Source organism: Moschus berezovskii, chromosome X (genome assembly GCF_049115385.1).
Source record: "Moschus berezovskii isolate FMDL1 chromosome X, NW_MosBer_1.0, whole genome shotgun sequence".
In the NCBI taxonomy this organism is placed as follows: Eukaryota; Metazoa; Chordata; class Mammalia; order Artiodactyla; family Moschidae; genus Moschus; species Moschus berezovskii.
The window spans coordinates 98780983-98802170 of NC_142488.1; the positions used below are offsets into that span (position 1 = coordinate 98780983).

General features: G+C 37.2%; 2 protein-coding genes across 3 annotated transcripts in view; one reads left to right on the plus strand and one right to left on the minus strand.

Annotated features, from left to right (window-relative positions):
* COL4A6 (collagen type IV alpha 6 chain) overlaps positions 1–3270 on the minus strand; it is a 361284-nt gene extending 358014 nt beyond the window's left edge. For both annotated transcript variants that reach the window (XM_055438018.2, XM_055438017.2), the window contains exons 1-2: positions 3025–3270; positions 2784–2835 (exon numbers count right to left, since the gene is read on the minus strand). In XM_055438018.2, coding sequence (XP_055293993.2) covers positions 2784–2835; positions 3025–3035 — 63 coding nt within the window. In that variant the 5' untranslated portion in view covers positions 3036–3270. The remainder of the gene's footprint in view (positions 1–2783; positions 2836–3024) is intronic.
* Positions 3271–4649: 1379 nt separating this feature from the next.
* COL4A5 (collagen type IV alpha 5 chain) overlaps positions 4650–21188 on the plus strand; it is a 273861-nt gene continuing 257322 nt past the window's right edge. The window contains exon 1 of the mRNA XM_055438264.2: positions 4650–5014. Within this exon, the coding sequence (XP_055294239.1) occupies positions 4934–5014 (81 nt within the window). The 5' untranslated portion in view covers positions 4650–4933. The remainder of the gene's footprint in view (positions 5015–21188) is intronic.

The following is a 21188-nucleotide window of genomic DNA, read 5'->3' on the forward strand; positions in this document are numbered from 1 at the left end:
GACTGGTGATTCATTTCACATATGATAATATACATGCTACAATGCCGTTCTCCCCAATCATCCCACCTTCACCCTCTCCCACAGAGTCCCAAAGACTGTTCTATATACCTGTGTCTAGAGACAATTTTTAAATAAATCTTTGTGTGTTGTGCCTTAGGAACTTAATAACGAAAAATGATTATGGATATTCTGAATTTCTACACTCTATCTCATTCAGATAAATTGTGAAAATATTTCACATAAATAAAGATCAGCACTGTTTTAAAAGAAATTTAATGAAACTTCATGATTTAATCCTGGGTTTTAACATTTGCATTCCATCCCTTCAAAAACACTGCTTAATAAAGTCTGACAAAGAAAGAACTCAAAAGCATCTAAATGGCCCTGTTTCCAATGCTCACCAATACTCCATTATAGACAATGTAACTCTCACAGTGAAGAGACTTTCTCATACTAAAGCACAAAATAGTTCTTATCAATCTATTTATGTTCTTTTTCATTAATATAAGTCAGAAAGGTATGGAGAATTCAAATATGAAAACCATCTGAAAGGTGAAAAACATTATAAATCCAGAGGATGAACTGAAATTGAGAGTAAAATTGACTATTCTCGTCCAGCCAATATAGATGAGAATCCAGTACAAAGAGTACAAAGAAAGTTCAGGATGGGGAACACATGTACACCCAGGGCAGATTCATGTCAATGTATGGCAAAACCAATACAATATTGTAAAGTAATTAGCCTCCAATTAAAATAAATAAATTTAAAAAAATAAAAAATAAAGTAATTAGCCTCCAATTAAAATAAATAAATTAAAAAAATAAAGAACTTCCCCTCAGAAAAGTCACATTCTGAGAACTCACCCGGTTAACTCTCCTCTTTCTCTTTGCCATTTTTCCAAAAATTAAAAAAAAATAGCTTTACAATGTCAATGATATTATGCAGAAGTAAACAATAAGTCAGTGAAGCAGTTATGAACTTAAAGCAAAATATAAAGTGTTGTCAGTGTATCTCAAGGTTTATTTTAGTCTTTCCAGGGTCAGTCACACTGACAGAGCAGGTGACATTGTAAAACAATGGGTCAGAGTCTAAAATCCACACACCAAAGTAGTGCTTGAGTTTGGAGACATGCTTTAATCTTTCTGAAAAATGAAGGCAACATCCTCTAGTGACTTTTAAAGATTTCAACTGATGGGATGCCGTGTTTGGGAAGTCTCCAACTATATAGAATGATTTATTAATGCTTTTCCCAAAAGTACACTGAATACCATCAGCCAGAGTCTGAAATAAAGGTTTTGCTGGAGGGTATCCGGCCCACGCATGACATTTTTATAAGTGGCAAGATTCCCAGACAAATTGTTAACTAATCAAAACCTGGCATTTTCAATAAATGTAGTATTGAGCCCCAAGGTAACACATAACTAAACTTGTATACTGGAGGAATCAGAAAAAGAAGAGTGCAGAAACGAATACTTCTGCTTACGAAGTATAGAATTCACTTACAATAAAAGCTGATGTTCTGAGTTAAAGGGTCACAAAATGTTAAAAGTCAAGATTTCTGTCATCATCCCCTTTTCATAAGGGAAGTCATTTCACTTTAATCCGAAATTTTCTTAAAGACATATATCACGACAAGTAATCCATTTTTTCCCATAAAAGTATTAGGGGATTTTATTGGGTTGACTGAAGTTTGGCTTTCTAAATAGTATTTTTAAATATTTAAAGTATTAAAAATAGAGTCAATCAGTTAAACTTGTCAAAACTCAGAAGGTAAAGATTTGGAATATATATTTATCTGTCACACACACACATACACACACACACATATATTTAGAGTACACATGTGACTTTGGCTATAATTAAGAATTTTAAAAAATAGAGCAGTGAAATAGTACTCAATAGTTGAACCACTTCATATTTGAACTCAACAGTTTATGTCTGTGGGCATAAGTTGCTAGTGAGTCTGGAAAACTGCAGCATCTCTGGTTATTAAGATCTCTCCACCTTTGGTAACTTATCCAAGTAATTTCATTGGAATTACTCCTTTCTGGGATCCATTAAACTTTTTTTGACCAAATGTCTACAGAAATTCCTTTGCCTGCAGTCCCTGGCCAATTTGATGGATAATATCTAAACAGCCTATGAACTGTTAAGTTTTAGAATTCCTTTTCTTTTAAAATCACTTTAACTTCTAACTTTCCGATGAGGGAGAAAAACAGTAAAAGGAAACATAGGGCAGAAACTGAACATCATCTAGTACTATCAGTGCAGTTTAGCTAGTTAAAGAGCCCAGATGTTGTCACCTGGTACTGTCAAGGGACTCCAAAGAAAATACTTAAGTTTAACTTCTATGGCATTCACGGTGCTTCCAAGTCCCATTTCTTGTGTACTCCTCCCACTTTCAAACGTGTGTGCCAATTCAAGTTCCTGTAGACCAGGGAAAAACACATTTCTTCTGCCTTGTAGATCGATATAGAGAAAGGCATCAGATGTCAGTCATATCAGGTCGTCCAGGAAGACGCTCAGAAATGTGTGCCTTTTGTGTCTTCTACTTTTATTTTCCCAACCCCTTACGAAGTTTTGGGACAGAACGATGCCTGAGTCCCAAAGGCATTAGCCTGACACTGTGCTATTCCTCTCTAAGAACCCCACTAACTCCCAAAAGAAATGAGAGTGATGTGAACTCCGTTTCACAGTGCAGCCCCCTAACACAAACACAAGAGTTGGTATGCGGAGGGGGTCAAAGGAGAAGAAGGGAAGGGGGTCGACAGAAAAGACTCACCGCTCCTGCCAGTTCCTCGGTCAGGCACAAAGTAACCAGAAGCAGCCACAACCTGAAACGGGAGGGAGGGTGAATAACATGGGTTTTCTCCGGGATTCTGTGCCTGTGCATAGACCCCCGACCCCTCTTTGCTGACTACGGCCACTTTTTCTGCAGTGACAGAAGTACAAGTATACTGCAGGTCCGGCAAAGTAGCCCAAAGTAAGAAAGAGGAGGGGAGCTCGGGATAGCAACAGCTCACCCAGGGTGCATGCTTGCGGCTCCTCCAGAGCTGCTCGGTCCCGGGAGACACTGCTAAGCGGTTCCGCGGCCCCGGCTCATTGGGGCTCCGCTGATGCTTGGAGGCTGTTTCCTTATTCAAGAGGATGGGGTAGGGGGGCGGAGTGGGTCACTTCAGAAGAAACTGAACTGAGCTTCTAGATAAAAGGTTCCCCAAAGGGAAACACGATCAGCGGTGCCCGCTACAACTTGCCTCACTCAAGGGATAGTTCCATGCACCAGGAGAGGAAGGAATGGAGGGGAAAGGGGCGGGGCTGTCTGCTGTCAATCATCCCCCTACCTTGGGCAGCCGGTCGTCTTTCCCACTTTCAGGCACCTCTACCCATAACATTCCCACGCATCGCCACAGGCCCACAGACCTATACACTAAGACACTTCCTTAAACCACTAAAAACTGTTATCATACACAGATTAAGGCATACAATTCCCACAGAGACAAATGGGCCCCAAAGTGTCCTTGCACACTTGCTCAAATGCATACCAGTTACTCTAATTGATTGTACACTAAGCTCATGGGGTGGTGGTGGTCGTGGTGGTTTCTGGAGTTGTAAACCTACCCTTACTTGAGTGGAACCTAAGGATAAGTGGGCCTGCTTGAAACAAGTCCAAAGCCCCGAAAGACTGTAAAGTGGTAAATTCTAGGGTCTAAAATAACAACTGTTCTGAAGAATTCCTCCAAGGAGTTCACATAAAGTATTTTCTGGGCCTGTTGGTGCTTTTAAAAATTTATATATCAGAATTACCAAAGTAATGCTCAAGTCTACTTTATTTGGGAGACCAATTCAACTTCCATTAACACCATACAAATATTTCCAATTAAGCATTCATGTTAGTGTTAAGGAAAATTTCACTAAAGTTATTTAATTCCCTGCCCTACATCTCTCTGAAAAACAACTGCAATGAGTCAATACCTTTTATGTTAGTCAATATAAGATGTAAATATTAATTATGGCATTCAATGTAGCTAAATAAAGATATAACTTTATTACAAAACATCCAACCACATAATTACTAATATCTACTGAGCTCCCCCAAATCTTATATGTATACAACATGCATAAAGTCTTCACACACATATACTTATGTTCATTTTAATTCTTCAGTTGCAAGCATATAATTATATAAATATATTTATATATTTCTCATATTTGCACATTTTCTGTTGTATATAGAAACTCCGTCCTGCGAGCAGGTGGAAAGCAAACAACCCCGGTAGCCCCCAAAGCAGCGACCAAAATTTGTTTCTAATCATTAACAATAAAAAGGAGCGTTTCTCTGAGATCCCTCCGCTACAAAAAATAGTCCCAGCTCAGGTCTATTTGCAATTGGCTTTGGGGCTCACATCACTGAGAGTGGAACTGGGCAGGGAAAAGGAGTATCAACTTAGGGTGCCACTTAACGAATAGAAAAGTTTCCCGGTGGGACTCGGGGTGCGCAGTCAACTGGTCTTGAAGTTTCCCTCCTCCAAATAACTGAGCGTCACTCCCTCGCAGGTTGCTGGTGCAGTGTAAAGCTGTGGCGGAGTGATCCTGAAATTCCCCAGGGCTGGTGGGGAGGGGGCGGTGCGGGGGGAAGAGAGGGTGGAAAGTAGATCTGTGGGACTTGCGCGAGGAAAAAGTTTGCAAGTCTGGACAGAAGAGACAAGTGCTCCCGAGAGACCGGCTTTGGGGAGGGGAGGGGGGAGGGAAGACTAGTTGCTGGTGCTTCATTTCCCCCCCCCTCCACTCTTACGACCGGCACAATTGGGACACTCTCGCTGTCCCTCTCCGGCTCTGGCTCTCTCCCTATAAACCCTCAAGATTATGTCCATTGGTCAGAGCCAGCCAGGGATTTCGTGCGGGTGCTGAAGGAGCTGCGGGAGCCGGAGAAGAATGAAACTGCGTGGAGTCAGTCTGGCTGCCGGCTTGTCCTTACTGGCCCTGAGTCTTTGGGGGCAGCCCGCAGAGGCTGCGGTAAGTCCTTCCTTCTACCCCCCCAACCACCCCCCCCTGCCCCGCCACCCCATCACCTCGCTCTCACCCTGAAATCACTTTTTGTCCCTTTTACCTTCCTTTCTCCTGGGCCTTGGCTAGGGAAGTCAGATGTGCCTTCAGTTTAGGAATAAACATTATTTACAACGCTAGTAACTCAAGCCTTCTCAAGTCCGAGGGAGAGGTTTAAGTGTTTAAAAATAGGGCTGCTTGCTTTCCTGCGGCTAGTTGCTCTGGGGGCAAGAGCAGAACCTGGGAAGGAGGACGCATGTTAATAGATCACTAGGCTCTGGTGGATATTTAAAACTTTTCCTCTCTACTCTCCACCCTCGAGGGTTTCCCTACCTGCCGGGTAAGCTTTTCACTAGTTGTACCCAATCCACACACTCTTTCAACTTTGTCGATAGTTTATTACTTTGACTTCTAAAATCCAGCTTCCACCAAAGTGTTAAGCGCACCCCTGAAGTTCTTTCCTTTTGCCTTTTCCTTAAGCAACAGGAACCTAAACTCACCTCTAGTCAGTAAAGCCTCTGTAGTCTATTTGACATCTTGTTGCAAATGATCAGGTAACATACCAGGAATGGTTTCAGGCTTCAGGTCTTCTTCGTCTCTCTCTCTCTCTCTTTTTTTTTTTCTTTTTATAAGTTCTAGGTTTTCGTTTTTTACTTTTTTTTGCTTACTAAGGCACCTGAAACAAATCGAGAGTTTGCATGTCACCTGTTTAAAAGAAAAAGATTATCTTTTTCAAAGGAGAATGACTGTTCTGGTTTAAAGGAGAGCGAAGCAGGGAAGTGAAATGACAGAGCAAAGAGTTCCATTCAGTATTAGGAATGTAGAATTTAAAATCTTAATTTATCTCCTATAAGGGTGTCTAGGTAGTCCCACCTAGTATCCTTCTGGGGGTGAAAGGCAAATCTAAAGGAATGAATGGCTTTGTCAGAGAAAATGTTCTCTAGCCTAAACTCATCATCCTTAATTTCACTTAACCTCTAAATAAGAATTGTGTGACAAATTATTGAAAAGTTATGTTTGAGTGAACATAATGGGTGGTTTTAAAAACACTTTAATATGAGATCATGGCTTAGGCCTTCACATGGTTGAGTGATTGTCAATTCTTTATATGCAACTGCTGTGTTACAGCTTCTATGGGTCCACTTGTAAGTTACCTCTAGCTGTTCTTTATGCTTAGAATGCCTCAGGTTACATTGCCTTTCTTCCATCCTCCAGAATGTGTGTACTAAAGGTGGAAAACTAACTTTCATATTACCTTAACACAACATAATGGCAACTCTCCTTAAAAAAAAAAGACCATGTATATGAACTATTTTTAATTCCACTTGCCAGAAATTTTCCTCCATCAAAGTAGACAAATGATTTGAAATTGCTTTTATGATGCAGAGCTTCTTAATGGGCTAAGGTTTAGCCACGCTGGAGAGCTACAGACCCTTGGATAAAACTACAATTGTGTTGTTGAAAGTAGTTACTTTTAAAAACATCATCTTGGTGCTAGCAGCATTTGGCCTGAGGGCAAAGATTTTGCAGATATTTGATTAAATATTTCTCATTTTTTCTTTTGACATTACTATTAATAAATGTGCACCAGATACCAGTCATACAGGTATGTACAACTATACTATACCTCAGTTTATATTAAATCATGTTATGTTAATGAAATTTCTTTTTATGATTTGGGATTTTATGATTTTTAAAATTTGGGAGCAAGCTTGTTTTCTTGGACTATTTAATAACTGACTGTTCATAAATTACAGCAGATACCAGGCAGTTTTTTTTCTCTTTTCTCCTATATGATTTTTATTTTTCTCCCATATGTATCTTTTAAAGAACATTTTATACTCTATTTCCTTATCATTAGTATATTGTGTCTGTAATAAAACCAAGCTTGTTTTTTCTGCTTCACACATTAAAATCCTAGTTAGATGAATGTTTTAATCATCTCAAAGATATGAATGGTATCCGCTGTCCATACTAGTGCTGGGGATATTGGTGACCTGCAGAGTAAACTGGTTGGTAGTGGGGCCACTTGTTGACTGAAATAGTCTAGTATTGGAACTTTTACACCAGGAAGAGCATTGCTACTTAAATTGCTTTAATTTTTCATAGTTAACTGATTTCATTCTCTCTGAAGTCATGCCAAATTAGGATATCACAAACATGTGGAAAAATTTTTTTAGGTAGAGAGTTTATCAGGTGGAATAAAATAACTCATTCCAAAAGGTTAGCAATAAGGGAAGAAGGCAAATTTAGTTGGAAAGGTCAATTCTAGTGATGAAAACAATGTATTTTTATGTTAAAGTATTTATGCTGACTCTCCATTAGTAGGATATACACTTAGATTTATGGATACGTTGTTTAAACTTCTACTACTACTATGCAATTGTTAGTAACTTTGTGTGTGTATGCAGTAGATTTAAATCTACTATCTCCCTTCTGACTAGGAGCAACAGCTTGTTAAGGGTAGCAGTGTGGTTTGTGGCCGTGGAACATTTTTTCCTCTAAAGCGCACTGCTCCATAGGAAGAATTTGTTGACATTGTTATCAAAACTTAACATTTTTGCATGTTTAATATGTGCCAGGCACTGTGCTAATATGGAAATGTACATTATCATGTTTAATATTCACAACAGACCAATGAAGTATATACTATTGTTATTCCCATTTTACCAGTCAGGGAGCTACAGATCATAGAGGTTAAGTAATGTGCCCAAATCACATAGTTAGCAAGTTGTGAAGCTATAAATTTGAATCCTGGCAGTTTGACTCCAAATTCTTTACTCTTAATGACTGTCCTATACTGCCTCCTTTGTATGTGGTCTGTAGAGTTGTATTTGCTGTTCAGAGTATTGGGATCTCTACTTTTTTTTTTTTTTAATAAAGGGAGACACGGGAGGTGAAATGGAAAATATAATGGGGATTACATCTTTTCCTGCTGATATTAGAAGCATCATGGTATAATGAAAACAGCTCTGGGCCTAGAATAAAAAGATCAGAGTTTGATCTCTATATGTATGTCTATTAATACAGAGATGATTTAAAAGTAATCTAGAAGCAATTGCTTGTTACAGATTATATGATTTTATATCAGTTCAGTTCAGTCACTCAGTCGTGTCCGACTCTTTGCGACCCCATGAATCACAGCACGCCAGGCCTCCCTGTCCATCACCAACTCCTGGAGTTCACTCAAACTCATGTCCATCGAGTCGGTGATGCCATCCAGCCATCTCATTCTCTGTCGTCCCCTTCTCCTCCCGCCCCCAATCCCTCCCAGCATCAGAATCTTTTCCAGTGAGTCAACTCGTCGCATGAGGTGGCCAAATTATTGGAGTTTCAGCTTTAGCATCAGTTCTAAAAGTTAGATTTCTAAAACAAGTGTAATTTGTGGTAGGTGATTATTTTGAAGAAAAATTTGCCTTATTATCCTTTCAATTAGTTTTCATAATAATTTTAAATATACTGAAATTTTCAGGATCATGTATGTCTGTTGTGATAAGACAGAGTATGTTTGTGGTAGCACAGTTTGCTTAAGTGTTGTGCATGTATTTATATATTGAATCTATCCTGTTTGTAAAAGTATATAACTTTTTTCCTATGTTTTTACTTGGCTTTTTGAAGTTTGTTTATGCAACACATGAGACTCTATCTTGAGTTAACATTGATAACTTACTCAAGGTTGTGTCTGCCAGGTTTATGCACTGTAAGTTCACTAGTTTTTCCCTTTGTAATTACAAAGCAACCAGACTTTGAGACTGTATGTGGCAATATTGTGAGACCGTGTACATGTCTTGCCTTTCATCATAGTTTCATCCACTGTTGTTAGCATCTGTTAAGGATTCTAACCTGAGTAATTAGTGCTGTGATATTTGCCAAATGGTAATCTTAAGTTTTCAAAATTTTCTGTATTTATTTATTGAATTCTAATGTAACAAAGAACTTTACCTTCTCTGATATTTGTTTTTATCTATTTATTTATTCAGTAATTTGTTCATAGTAGTATAGACTTATGGATACTTGTTTTATTCTATGAACTTTAATGAATTATGCTATTTTTACTATTTTTTTTTAATTACCCTAGATTTGGCCAGTAGAAGCCCCTTCCAGTTGGCTCCGGTGTCCTTTCAATGTGTCCCTATCATTTTTTGAGCATTCTTTTACATTCTGGTACCACAAGGTATTCGCAACTCATTTTCTACTGCCCCAACCCTGGAATGAGCTATTTTTTCCAAGAAGCTCTGATTCTTTTTGTTGAGTAATAGTATTTAGAGATGGAAATCTGGGTAGTTGGCATGCTCATTACTACTGGAGTGTCATTGCCTCTACGCCTTCTCAACAGATAGAACTAGGGAATATATGTATGTATACATATTCACATACCCACTTCTGTATTTCTTACAGAACCATTAATTTGCACTGATACCGCTCATTCCAGTCCAAGACCACAGAGTAAACATACCTCTTTGATGCTACGTTATCTTCCTGCTTTCTGGTACCTCTCCTCAGTCAATCTCTTAAAAACAGTCTTTAAGCGATTGCCGTCTGGAGTCAGATCTAGAATCTGATTGGAGGATGTGTGACCTTTTGACAAGCAGTAACCTCTGAGCTTTAATGTCTTCATTAGCAAAAGGGAGCCAGTGATACACGTGTGCCACATATTGTTTTGAGGATAAACTGAGAGAAGTTATGTAAAGCATTTAAAATAGTACTTGACATATAGTAAATGCTCAGTAATATTTCAATTAGATTCCATTATTGTCATTACAAACTATTTATTGACTTGCCATTTCTTTTTTTAAAATATTTATTTATTTGGCCACACTGGGTCTTTAGTTGCGGCATGTGGGACCTAGTTCCCCAACCAGGGATTGAACTCAGGCCTCCTGCATTGGGAGTTCAGAAGTCTTAACCATTGGACCATCAGGGAAATCCCATTGGTTCTCCATCTTGATTAGAGTCTTATGGACCCAAATCTTTCCTCAATTTCAGGATAACCCTTACATTCATTCAGCAGATATTTATTCAGCAACTTATAAGTACTTAAGAATTATATTCATGTTTTTCTGTTTCTACTCTCATGGATATGTACTAGCCACAAAATCATTTTGTGCTAGACACTATAGATTAAATAAGATACAGTCCCTGCGTTCATGGAGCTTCCGTGCTAGTAAGCATATATAAATAGTTTTGTGAAACTTTCCCTTACTATTATGTCAGTTTCTGATTTTACCCTTATTTGAATATTTGTCATATTTAGCCTCTTGACTAGTATCTAAATGTATTTGGTCTTACAAGCATTTTGTTTCTTGGGATTTTGTCTCTTCTGTTAGATGATAGACTTTTTGAAGCAAGAACTGTATATTTGTTCATTCAATTACTTTACATGTTGATTTTGTCTGATAACAAAAACAATACATACTTAATGTTGGAAACTTGAAAAAGAGAAAATTATAAAGAAGAAAATAAAAACCTCTCCACAGTTCTACCAACAGCACAGAAATAATCTATTATTGTTTTGAATGATTTTCCTTTTTAATGTATCTAATATTTTCTTTAAAGAGTAAATTGGTTAAGATTTTTTCAAAGTTGGGATTACTCCGTATACAATTTTATGTTAATGTTTTATTTATTTATCCAGCAGTTTCCCATGTTATTAAAATTCTTAGTTTTAAATTTTTAAATGATTGCATACAATTTAATTTATACGCACCACAATTAATTTACCTGTTCATTTTATAGACTGTATTTTTAAATTTCAAGGGTTTTTAGCCATTGCAAGAAATACTACCATAAACAATTCCTATTCCTATTTTGTATTATTTTGTTAGTACTGCCTCCTTCATGGGGAATTACTATGTTAGATGTCATCCATATTTTTAAAGTCTTTGGTACTTTCTGTAGACTCTGACATTTAGAAAGGCTATTGGGCTTCCCTTGTAGCTCAGCTGGTAAATAATCTGCCCGCAATGTGGGAGACCTGGGTTCGATCCCTGGGTTGGGAAGATCCCCTGGAGAAGGGAAAGGCTACCCACTCCAGTATTCTGGCCTGGAGAATTCCATGGACTATCCATGGAGTCGCAAAGAGTCGGACATGACTGAGTGACTTTCATTCATTCATTCATAGCAACAGATAATATGATAGCTAACTTTTTTCAGTGGTTACTATGTTGTACCCTGTTAAGTGGATAATATTATTCCCATTATACATAGGAGGAATCCGAGGCCCACAGCGTGGTTAAAAAGCTACCAGAGGTCACACAGTAAGTGATTGAGCAGTTTAGCTCTAGAACATGCTCATGAAATTTTCTTCAGTCCCTGTTTCATTCACAGTAGAAAAGTAAGTCATGTTGAAATGTTGAATAATTCCCACTACCCTTTCCATGACTAGTCACTTGAATTGATTCTAAAGACAGGTTCACCCAGCAGTTCATCCTTTAATAACTCTTTACTATAATTTCCTGGACCATTCATCCTCAAGGGCTTAAATTTTAATTTTGTAAACCATGCACTTCCCTATATTTTCCCCATGTACTGAAGGTGGAACCTGTACTCCATGAATACCTCCCCCACTGACCTCTTCCTAGCTATAGCAAGAATATACATACTCCAAACTCACTGATGTTCCCCTCTTCCAGGAGAGTTTTGGAATGCATCTGAAATGAGAGACCCCTTTACCCTCTCTCCCCACCCCTTACCCCATAGCTGCCTATGAGGTTTTACACTTAAATACCTGTGTCTTTGCCTAATATTGTATTGTCATTTGCTTTCATCCTCCCTTAGTGATAGTCCGGAATTTTACCCCCATTAATTGCTAATCTGTTTTTCCTACTTTAGGAAGATATTATTCCAGCCCCCATCTCCTCTTTTTTTCTCAACAAACTTGGAAGTACATATGGAGTAAGAGGCCCCCTATCCATTTTGCAGTACCCCTACTTTGCCTTTTCCTTGTGTTTCTTCACAAGCAAAGTGACTTTACAGCCTTTATGATAGCGTTGTGGCTTGTGCAATTCAAATGTATTCCTCCACGAAATCACAAACTGTTAAGCATTATGGCTTTTCCAGGTGGCATTTGAATAGCTGAACTTTAAGCTTCTGAATGATAGGGATCTGCTTTTGCCAAATTACTTTCCAAAATGGTTTTACCAATTATATTCCTATCAGTAGTGTAAAAGAGTACCTATGAGACAGTCTTAATATTTTTTTTCTATCTAGTATAGTGACTATAGAATTGATGCTCAATTGGTTGCCAGTTGGTTGGCACATTTGGTTCTATCCTCTAATGATTTTCTTTTTAAAATGTAATCATTCCATCATCTCATCCCCTTCTGACAATAGCAACCATGGAACAGAAGTGATTTTTGAAAATAAATTCTCTCTAATTAACATTATAAATGAACCACCCAACCACTTAACTAAATCCTCATTACAAAGACTGTTTTTAATAGAACCAATTCTTGAGGTGTTTTAGAGTGGCATCTTTAGTGTGATCCCTGATACATTAGCTTCTTTCATTTTAACAAACCAGATTCTCATTTTATGCATCAATGCTTGAGTTTATTTATGTTCATAATCTGTCCAGGTCCAACTGCCCTTTGTTCCTTTAGAAGCTTCTGCTGGCTTTGTACCAAAAGTGTAGCCTGAGATAGTACCTGCTACTCTGCTGAAATGGGAACCTTAAATCCCTTACTATTTGCCAACCAAAACAACCAAAGGCAAATGTTATAAAAGAAACAGGTTTTTGGTAAATGTAGCATTTAACTATTAAAAAACTTTACTACATCATTCGCTTTACTTTTTAACTTGTACAGAGACTTAAGCACCTTGGTTGCAAGGAGTCGGACATGACTGAGCAACTGAACTGAACTGAACTGAAGTAAGTGCTAGTCAGGTTAATAGAATTGGTTTAATGACAGTGAGTACTAAAATAGAACTGGAAGAAATTCTGTGGGCATTTGTATCATCTTATAATTCAGTCAAATAACACTCTTTATATACATTAAGAGAATTGGCTGTCTTGCTTCCAAAATTTCTTATAATATATGTGACATTAATGGAATACTGAAGGAGATATTGAAACTTTGGCTGGGAGGGGAATGATAGTAAGGGAGCCCATCTTAGCTCTCTGTGATGACTTCAAGGGGTGGAATGGGGGGAGGCTCAAGAGGGAAAGGATATATGTATAATTATGACTGATTGGAATTGATGTATGGCAGAGACCATATATCCACTTATGTATGATGACCTTACGCAACTTTGTAAGGCAATTATCCTCCAATAAATAAGAAGAGTAGGACACTAGTGAAAAACTGTTTTGTGTATTCTGTGTTTTGACCTCTCTAGAACTTTGCTAAAGAAGGAGAGTCCTTCTCTGTCCATAATCTAATTGATGTGGTGAAACATTTCTGTATGTGAAAGGCATAATTGTACCTGTTGTACAATTGTGTCAGATAGGCATAATTGTATCAGATAGGTTGTTTTCTGTTGCAAGTAGTAGAAAACTGATTCAACTGCCTTAACAACAGACAAAACTTTTAGCTCATGTAACAAGAAGTTTGGAGGTAGAGTACCTAATTAATTCAGTCAAATAGTGCCCTGGCCCTTTCCACTTTCTGCTCTGCCATACTCTGCCTATCAGTTTACTGTCTCAGATTAGTGCCCCTCATACTTGCAAGATTGCTGCTGCAGTTCCAGGGATCACGTGCAGATGCCACAACGCCCAATAGAAGAAGAGTATGAACTGTTCTTTTGTGTTCCTTTTAATCAACAATGAAAATTTTCTCAGGAGTCCCACACCTTCACCCTTACATCTGATTGGTTTGAACTGTGTTATGTGTGTATGGTTACACCAGTACATTGGCAAGTGGAATAGAACCATAAAGGTAGTTAGACAAGTGACTTATAACCCCCACCTTTCCCGTCACCCCCGCCCTACACCAGATCACATTGCTGCCTTGAAAAGCCAGAGAGTGGGAAAATTTGAATAAAATCACTATTCTTTTAGGAAGGAGGAAACAGTTCCTGCTTTATAACCTTATGAGTTTGTCATCAGGATCAGTTCACTAAAAGATATGTAACAATTTGATGCATATGTTAAATGTAAGATATATTTCTTAATAGGAAAACTAACATTTTATAGAGTTGTGCAAATGAAAGATGTTGGCTATTTACCTAACTATAGATATTTTAGTGTTGAAGGGATGTTAGGGATCCTTTTGGTCAGTGGTTCTCAAAGTATGGTCTCTGGACACTTGAGAATCCTAAGATCCTATCAGGAGGAACATGAGGACTATTTGAACAGTAATTTGAAGACTGTTTTGCCATTTTCACTGTGTTGATATTTGCTCTGATGATGGGTAAGACAGTGTAATATAACAAATTGTCCCAGTAGTTGTATTCTTCATAGTCTTGGAGGATAAAAGCCAATTTTATTTAACAGTGTCCTCAATGTAGCATAGATTTTTTTTTATTAAATCTTGGCCATTAAGTATAGATATTTTAAAATTTCTGTATGACAAAATGGGGATTATACAGAAAACACTTCTGTATTGGAAGGAAAGTTATGACCAACCTTGATAGTATATTAAAAAGCAGAGACATTACTTTGCCAACCAAGGTCCGTCTAGTCAAGGCAATGGTTTTTCCCGTGGTCATGTATGGATGTGAGAGTTGGACTGTGAAGAAAGCTGATCACCGAAGAATCGATGCTTTTGAACTGTGGTGTTGGAGAAGACTCTTGAGAGTCCCTTATACTGCAAGGAGATCCAACCAGTCCATTCTAAAGGAGATCAATCCTGGATGTTCATTGGAGGGACTGATGCTGAAGCTGAAACTCCAATACTTTGGCCACCTCATGCGACGAGTTGACTCACTGGAAAAGACTCTGATGCTGGGAAAGGTTGGGGGCGGGAGGAGAAGGGGACGACAGAGAATGAGATGGCTGGATGGCATCGCCGACTCTGTGGACATGAGTTTGAGTGTACTCCGGGAGTTGGTGATGGACAGGGAGGCCTGGCGTGCTGTAATTCATGGGGTCACGGAGAGTCGGACATGACTGAGCGACTGAACTGAACTGAACTGATGCTGAAATAATATTATTTCTAAAAATAGCACTTGTGCAATTGTATGAATTATGGCCTGAATTAGCTGATTTTTGCATGGAACAGATTTTTACTTGAAGGAACAACTGAAGACTTCCCTGGTGGTCCAGTAGTTAAGAATCCTTCTGCCACTGCAGGGGACATGGTTTTGATCCCTGGTACAGGAGGATCCCACATGCTGCAGAGCAACTGAGCTTGTGCACCACAATTACTAAGCCCATGCTCTCAAGCCTGGGAGCCTCAACTACTGAGCCTGTGTGCTGAAAATACTGAAACCCATGTGCCTAGAGCCCATGCTCCACAAGAGAAACCACTGCAATGAGAAAACTACACACTGCAACAAAGAGTAGCCACCACTCGCCGCAACTGGAGAATGCCTACTCACAGCAATGAAGACCCATTGCAGCCCCGCCAAAAAAGAACAAGTGAGACAAACTATGGTTATTCAGGCTTGAGGATTTGGCAGGAATTTTCTTGAAAATCAGTAAAATGAGTCTATCATTTGAAGGAAAGCAACTGGCTGTATTTGTTGTAAGTGAAAAAATTTGAGCTTTTCCAGTAAGTATTAGAATTTTAGAAACCTTGAATCTTGAATATGGGCTTGACAGCTTCCCAAAACTTAGTCTTTTCTAATGAGATTGGTAATTATATTAATGTGTATAAATTTTTGATATTAGGTAATAAAATCTGTTAACAGTTGGAAGTTCTGCAAATCCCAGTGAACTAATATCTTCCAAATATCTTCCAAATGACTAGTGCATGATGTTACAAAATCATGCATGGCTAGAATATCGATTGAAAGACAAGATAGGTCAATCAGTTTTAATGTAATCAAGTATAGAAGTAAATAGATATCAGATTCTATGTTGCAACTTATCTATAAGAGTCTACCACTTGCAGAACTTTGGCATAACATCAAAGAATATCCACAGTTATCTTAAGAGGGTATTAAAATACTTAATTTTCCTAATATATAACTACATGAAGCCAGATTTTCTTCATATATTTCAACCAAAACAACATATTGCAACAGAGCAAATGCAGAAACAAATATGAAGATCCAACTGTTCCAACCAAAATAACATATTGCAGAAGAGTGAGTGCAGAAGCAGATATAAAGATCCAGCTGTCTTCTATCAAGGCAGACATTAAGGAGATCTGCAAAAAAAAAAAAAAAGTAAAACAATCCCTCTTCTCACTTTCTTTGTTTTGGAAAATGTAACTATTGATGCTGCTGCTGCTACTGCTGCTAAGTCACTTCAGTCGTGTCCGACTCTGTGTGACCCCATAGACGGAAGCCCACCAGGCTCCCCCGTCCCTGGGATTCTCCAGGAAAGAACACTGGAGTGGGTTGCCATTTCCTTCTCCAATTGACGTGTTTAACAGCACCTTACTTCAGAGGCTATTGATAGTTTTCATGAAAATGCATAATACATGTTAACTTGTAATAAGTTCATTATTGCTTTTACGTGAATAAATATTTTAATTATTACTGTTTCATTTTATATGGTACATATTGATAGATATTAATGCACATAAAAAATCTGGGGTCCTTCAGTGATTTTTAAGAGAGTATAAAGGTTTTAAAGGGACTTCCTTGGTGGTCTAGTGGCTAAGACTCCAAGTTCTCAATGCAGGAGGCCCAGGTTTGACACCTGGTCAGGGAACTTGATCCCACATGATGCAACTAAGAGTTCACGTGCTGCAATTAACAAACCTGCATGCTGCAACTAAAGATCACCCTTGCCACAACTAAGACCCAGTGCAGCCAAATAATAAATTATTTTTTTTTAAAAAAAAAGTATCTTGAAAAGTTTGAAAACCACTACTCTCCAGAGACCAACTCTATCATTTTATAGGAAAGTGAAGTGGTTGATGGAAGATGCTGCTTGTCAGTTGCAGAGGCAGAGAAATAATATTATTTCAGTATATTATAATATATTCCAATATATTATCTCCAGGATACCACATTCGCTTATGGATTGGTGATATGATTTTGTAGTTTTATTCATCCTAGTAGATGGAGTTAAAATATCAAATAGGAAATGTACTAATTGTACTTGTATCTTTCCTACCAAGTTCAGTCTAATTGACAAGTCAGAAACATTCTTACTATTACAAACCACAGCAGAAGAGACACTGATGAAGAAAGGCAATGAACTATAGTTAGTTATTTTTAGGTATCAAATTGGAAAACTCATAAAACCAGAGTTCTTGTCTTAGGTATCTTTGTATTCACCACAGTGTATAGACTGTTTCCTTGTATGTAGTTGATTCTCGGTAGCTAGTTGTTGAATAAAGTTTGAATTTCAGGGAAGGGTAGATATATTTGCCAAGAGGGAAGAACTGGAATCAATGATGTCAGTTTATAGGAATTCTTGATATCAATTATTTTCTAACCGTTAAGGTATTTAGTAACAGGAATGCCTCATTACTAAAAGTACTGGAATAGAAGGCAGATACTATTTTGTTGGCCATACCCACAAAGTCTTATTCAACTCAAATTCTATTGTTCTGGTTGTTAGAAGGAAATTTTTTGAGCTCCAATCCTTGTCTCTATAATTTTAAGTAACTCTAAGGTATAATTGGCATAAAATAAACTGTACATATTTAAAGTGTACAATTTAAAGTGTATAATTATGTACACACTTGTGAAACCATCAGTACATTAAATATAATGAACATATAAGTCACTCTAAAAGATTTTCATCCTCTTGAATAGTTCCTCTTTCCCTTCCTACATCAACAGTTAACCACTGATCTGCTTTCTGTACACTAATTTCATTTTCTAGAGTTATATAAATGGAGTCATATGGTATGTACACTTTCTTTGTTTTGTATCTTTTTTCTCAGCATTTCACATTATCCACATTGTAGTGTGTATCCATAGTTCATTATTTTCTGGTTGAGTAGTATTCCATTGTATAGATATACCACACTTTGTTTTTCTCTTCACATGTGGATGGGTATTTGACTTGTTTACAGTTTGTGGCTATTACAGGTAAAGCTTCTATGAACATTTTAATTTTTGCCTTTTAACAGTTATTTTGTTGAAGTATAATTTACATAAAGTGACATGCACTGATCTTAGGTGAACAGCTAATATTTTTTAATTGTGTAAACTTTGGTAACCACTATCCAGGTCATGATACAAAAATTTCCATTACTCCAACCTCCATCTTGCCCCTTTCCTTTCAGTGACTTTTATGTCATTTATTAAAAATTAAACTCCAAGACTGCAAAGGTATTTATCATGTTTCCTTCCAGAATATTTCTAATTTCAGATTTTGTCTTTAGGAACATTTTTTCCTACATAGATTACCAGTTGTTTCAGTACCTTATATTGAAAAGTAATTCCTTTTTTCATTGGTTTGGTTTGATGGCTTTACTGAAAATCAATTGAATGTATAGGTATAGGTCAGAATTTATTAGTCTGGTCTATTGATCTGCCTGTCTATCCTTATTCCAGTATTATGCTTTCTTCGTTATCTTGGCATTATTTGTTGTTCAGTCGCTCAGTCGTGTCCAGCTCTTTGTGACCTCCATGGACTGCAGCACGCTTGGCTTCTCCGTCCTTCACCATCTCCTGGAATTTGCTCAAACTCATGTCCGTTGAGTTAATGTTGCCATCCAACCATCTCATCCTCTGTCGTCCCCTTGTCCAGGCTTCAATCTTTCCCAGCATCAGGGTCTTTTCCAGTGTGTAGGGTCTTTTCCAGTGAGTCGGGTCTTCACATCAGGTGGCCAATATAATAATTTTAATTTTGTAGTATAAATCCTTCGAATTTTTTGTTCTTCAAGATTGTCTTGATTATTGTCATGAATAATTATGCCATATAATTTTTAGATTCATCTTGTCAATTTTTAAAAATTGTATTTTTAGTTGTTGCCAAGATATAGACATTCATTTTTATATCAATCTTTTTATCCCAGGATATTACTGTTTTTGGGGGGCATGATTTATATATTATAAAATATACCCATTTTATGCACACTTCTGTGAGTTTTGACAGGTGCATACAATAGTAAGTGCAGTCATTCAAGATATAGAATAGCATTGCTAAGATTATTCGTTAGGTTCTAGTAGTTAACTTAGTATTTTTCGTGTACATAATCATATTATCTGCAAATATCTTTAAGATATCGTATCATTTCAATATCTCTTGAGTTATATTTTTTCCTTTTCACCTTTTCAATCTGAATGCCTTTTTCTGCTTTCTGCCTTATTATACTGGCTAGGACTTTCAGTGTAAGTTTAATATAAGAGAAAACACCTTTTTTTTCTGCCTTATTATACTGGCTAGGACTTTCAGTGTAAGTTTAATATAAGAGAAAACATCCTTTTTTTTTGCTGTCTTTTGGGGAATATATTCAATGTTTTGCTTTTATATTACCTTTAAGTTTTACACAGTGGCAGATTGAGGAACTCCTTTTCTATTCTTGTTTGCTGACATTAAAAAATGATGTTAAATTTCATCAGAAATAATTTGTACCTATTTCAATGATCATATTGTCAGGAACTCAGCTGGGTTGCTAGGTGTCTTCGTAGCCAATTAAAACAAGAAAGCCAGAATGAAAATAACATCCCTTTAACTGCTTATTATGGTTGATAAGCAAGAGACTAAATCAGGGAAAATGCCAACTTGCCTTCCCTCTCATTTACATTTTTCTCCATGCAGTGACTGCAGGTCTGGCAAATCAGTACAGACTTGGGGGTTAGGTCATCTCACTGATGAAGGAGCCTCAAACAAAAAGCTCCTGCAGTTTTAGAGACCTAGAGGCCTAGGGGAGGAAGTGGAGAAATGCTGTGAATGAAAATGTACTGAATACTGTGTCAGATGAAAATTGTCTTCAGAGTTTTTCCCTACTTCTTCTGCTATGAATGTTGTGAACAAGTTTTTATGTGGACATACTTCCATTTTTCTTGGGTAAATATCAAGAAATGGAATTGTTGGGTTGTATCATAAGTCTATTTTAAATTTTATAAGAAAGTGCCAAATTGTTCTTAAAGTGGTTGTACTATTGTCCATTCTACCAATGTATAAAAATTCTAGTTGTCCCTCATTCTAGCCTGCATTTACTATTGTAACTCTTTTTAAATTTTATCTGTTTTGATGTCTGATTATTGCTATCTCCTTGTAAGTTTTCTTATAGTTCTTTTTTTAAAATTTATATTCAGTAAAATTTACTGTCCATGATTATGGTCTATGAGCTTTGATAAAAGCATACAATCTTGTAACCACTGCCATAAACAAGATTCACAACAGTTCCATCACCTCACAGTATTTCCTAATGCTGCTCCTTTGTAATTAGCCCCTCCACTTACCCACAGCTCCTGGTTATTTTCTGATTCGATAATTTTATATTTTTTTCATAATGTATTTATTATGGATCAAATCATTCACTATGTAACCTACTGAGTTTAACTTTTTTCTCTTAATGTAATACATTTGACATTTATCCCTATGGTGTCTATCAGTAGGCCATTTCTTTTTTATTTCTTTTCTTACACTTGAGGGGTAAGAGCTCCTATATATTTTGGATCCAACATCTTTGTTTGATATATGCAAGTTTTGTGAATATGTTCACCCATTTGGTGCTTGTCTTTTTATTTTCTTAACTGGTATATTCAGAGAATAAAAGTTAAATTTTGACACAGTTTATCACCTTTTTATGTTTATGGCTTTCTGTGTTCTTTATAAGAAATGTTTGAGTACACCAAACTCACCAAGATTTTCTTCCATGTTTGCTTCTAAAAGTTAAAAAAAAAATAGTTTTATCTTTTTACTTATTTAGTTGTTCATGTATGGTATTTAGTAAGGGTTTTTTCTCCCCATGTGTTTAACTAGTTCCAGCACAATTTTTTGAAAAAATGTTCCCTTCCTCATTTAATTACCTTGGTGCTTTTGTTGAATATTGTTTTGCTATATTTCACTGAGCTCACTGTTCGCTGAACCCCATGGTAGGCAAGGTGCGAGCTAAGAGGCTGAAAGAAAATGCCAGAAACCATAGGAATTGCAGACACATTTATTCTTTCCTGGCTGGTGCAG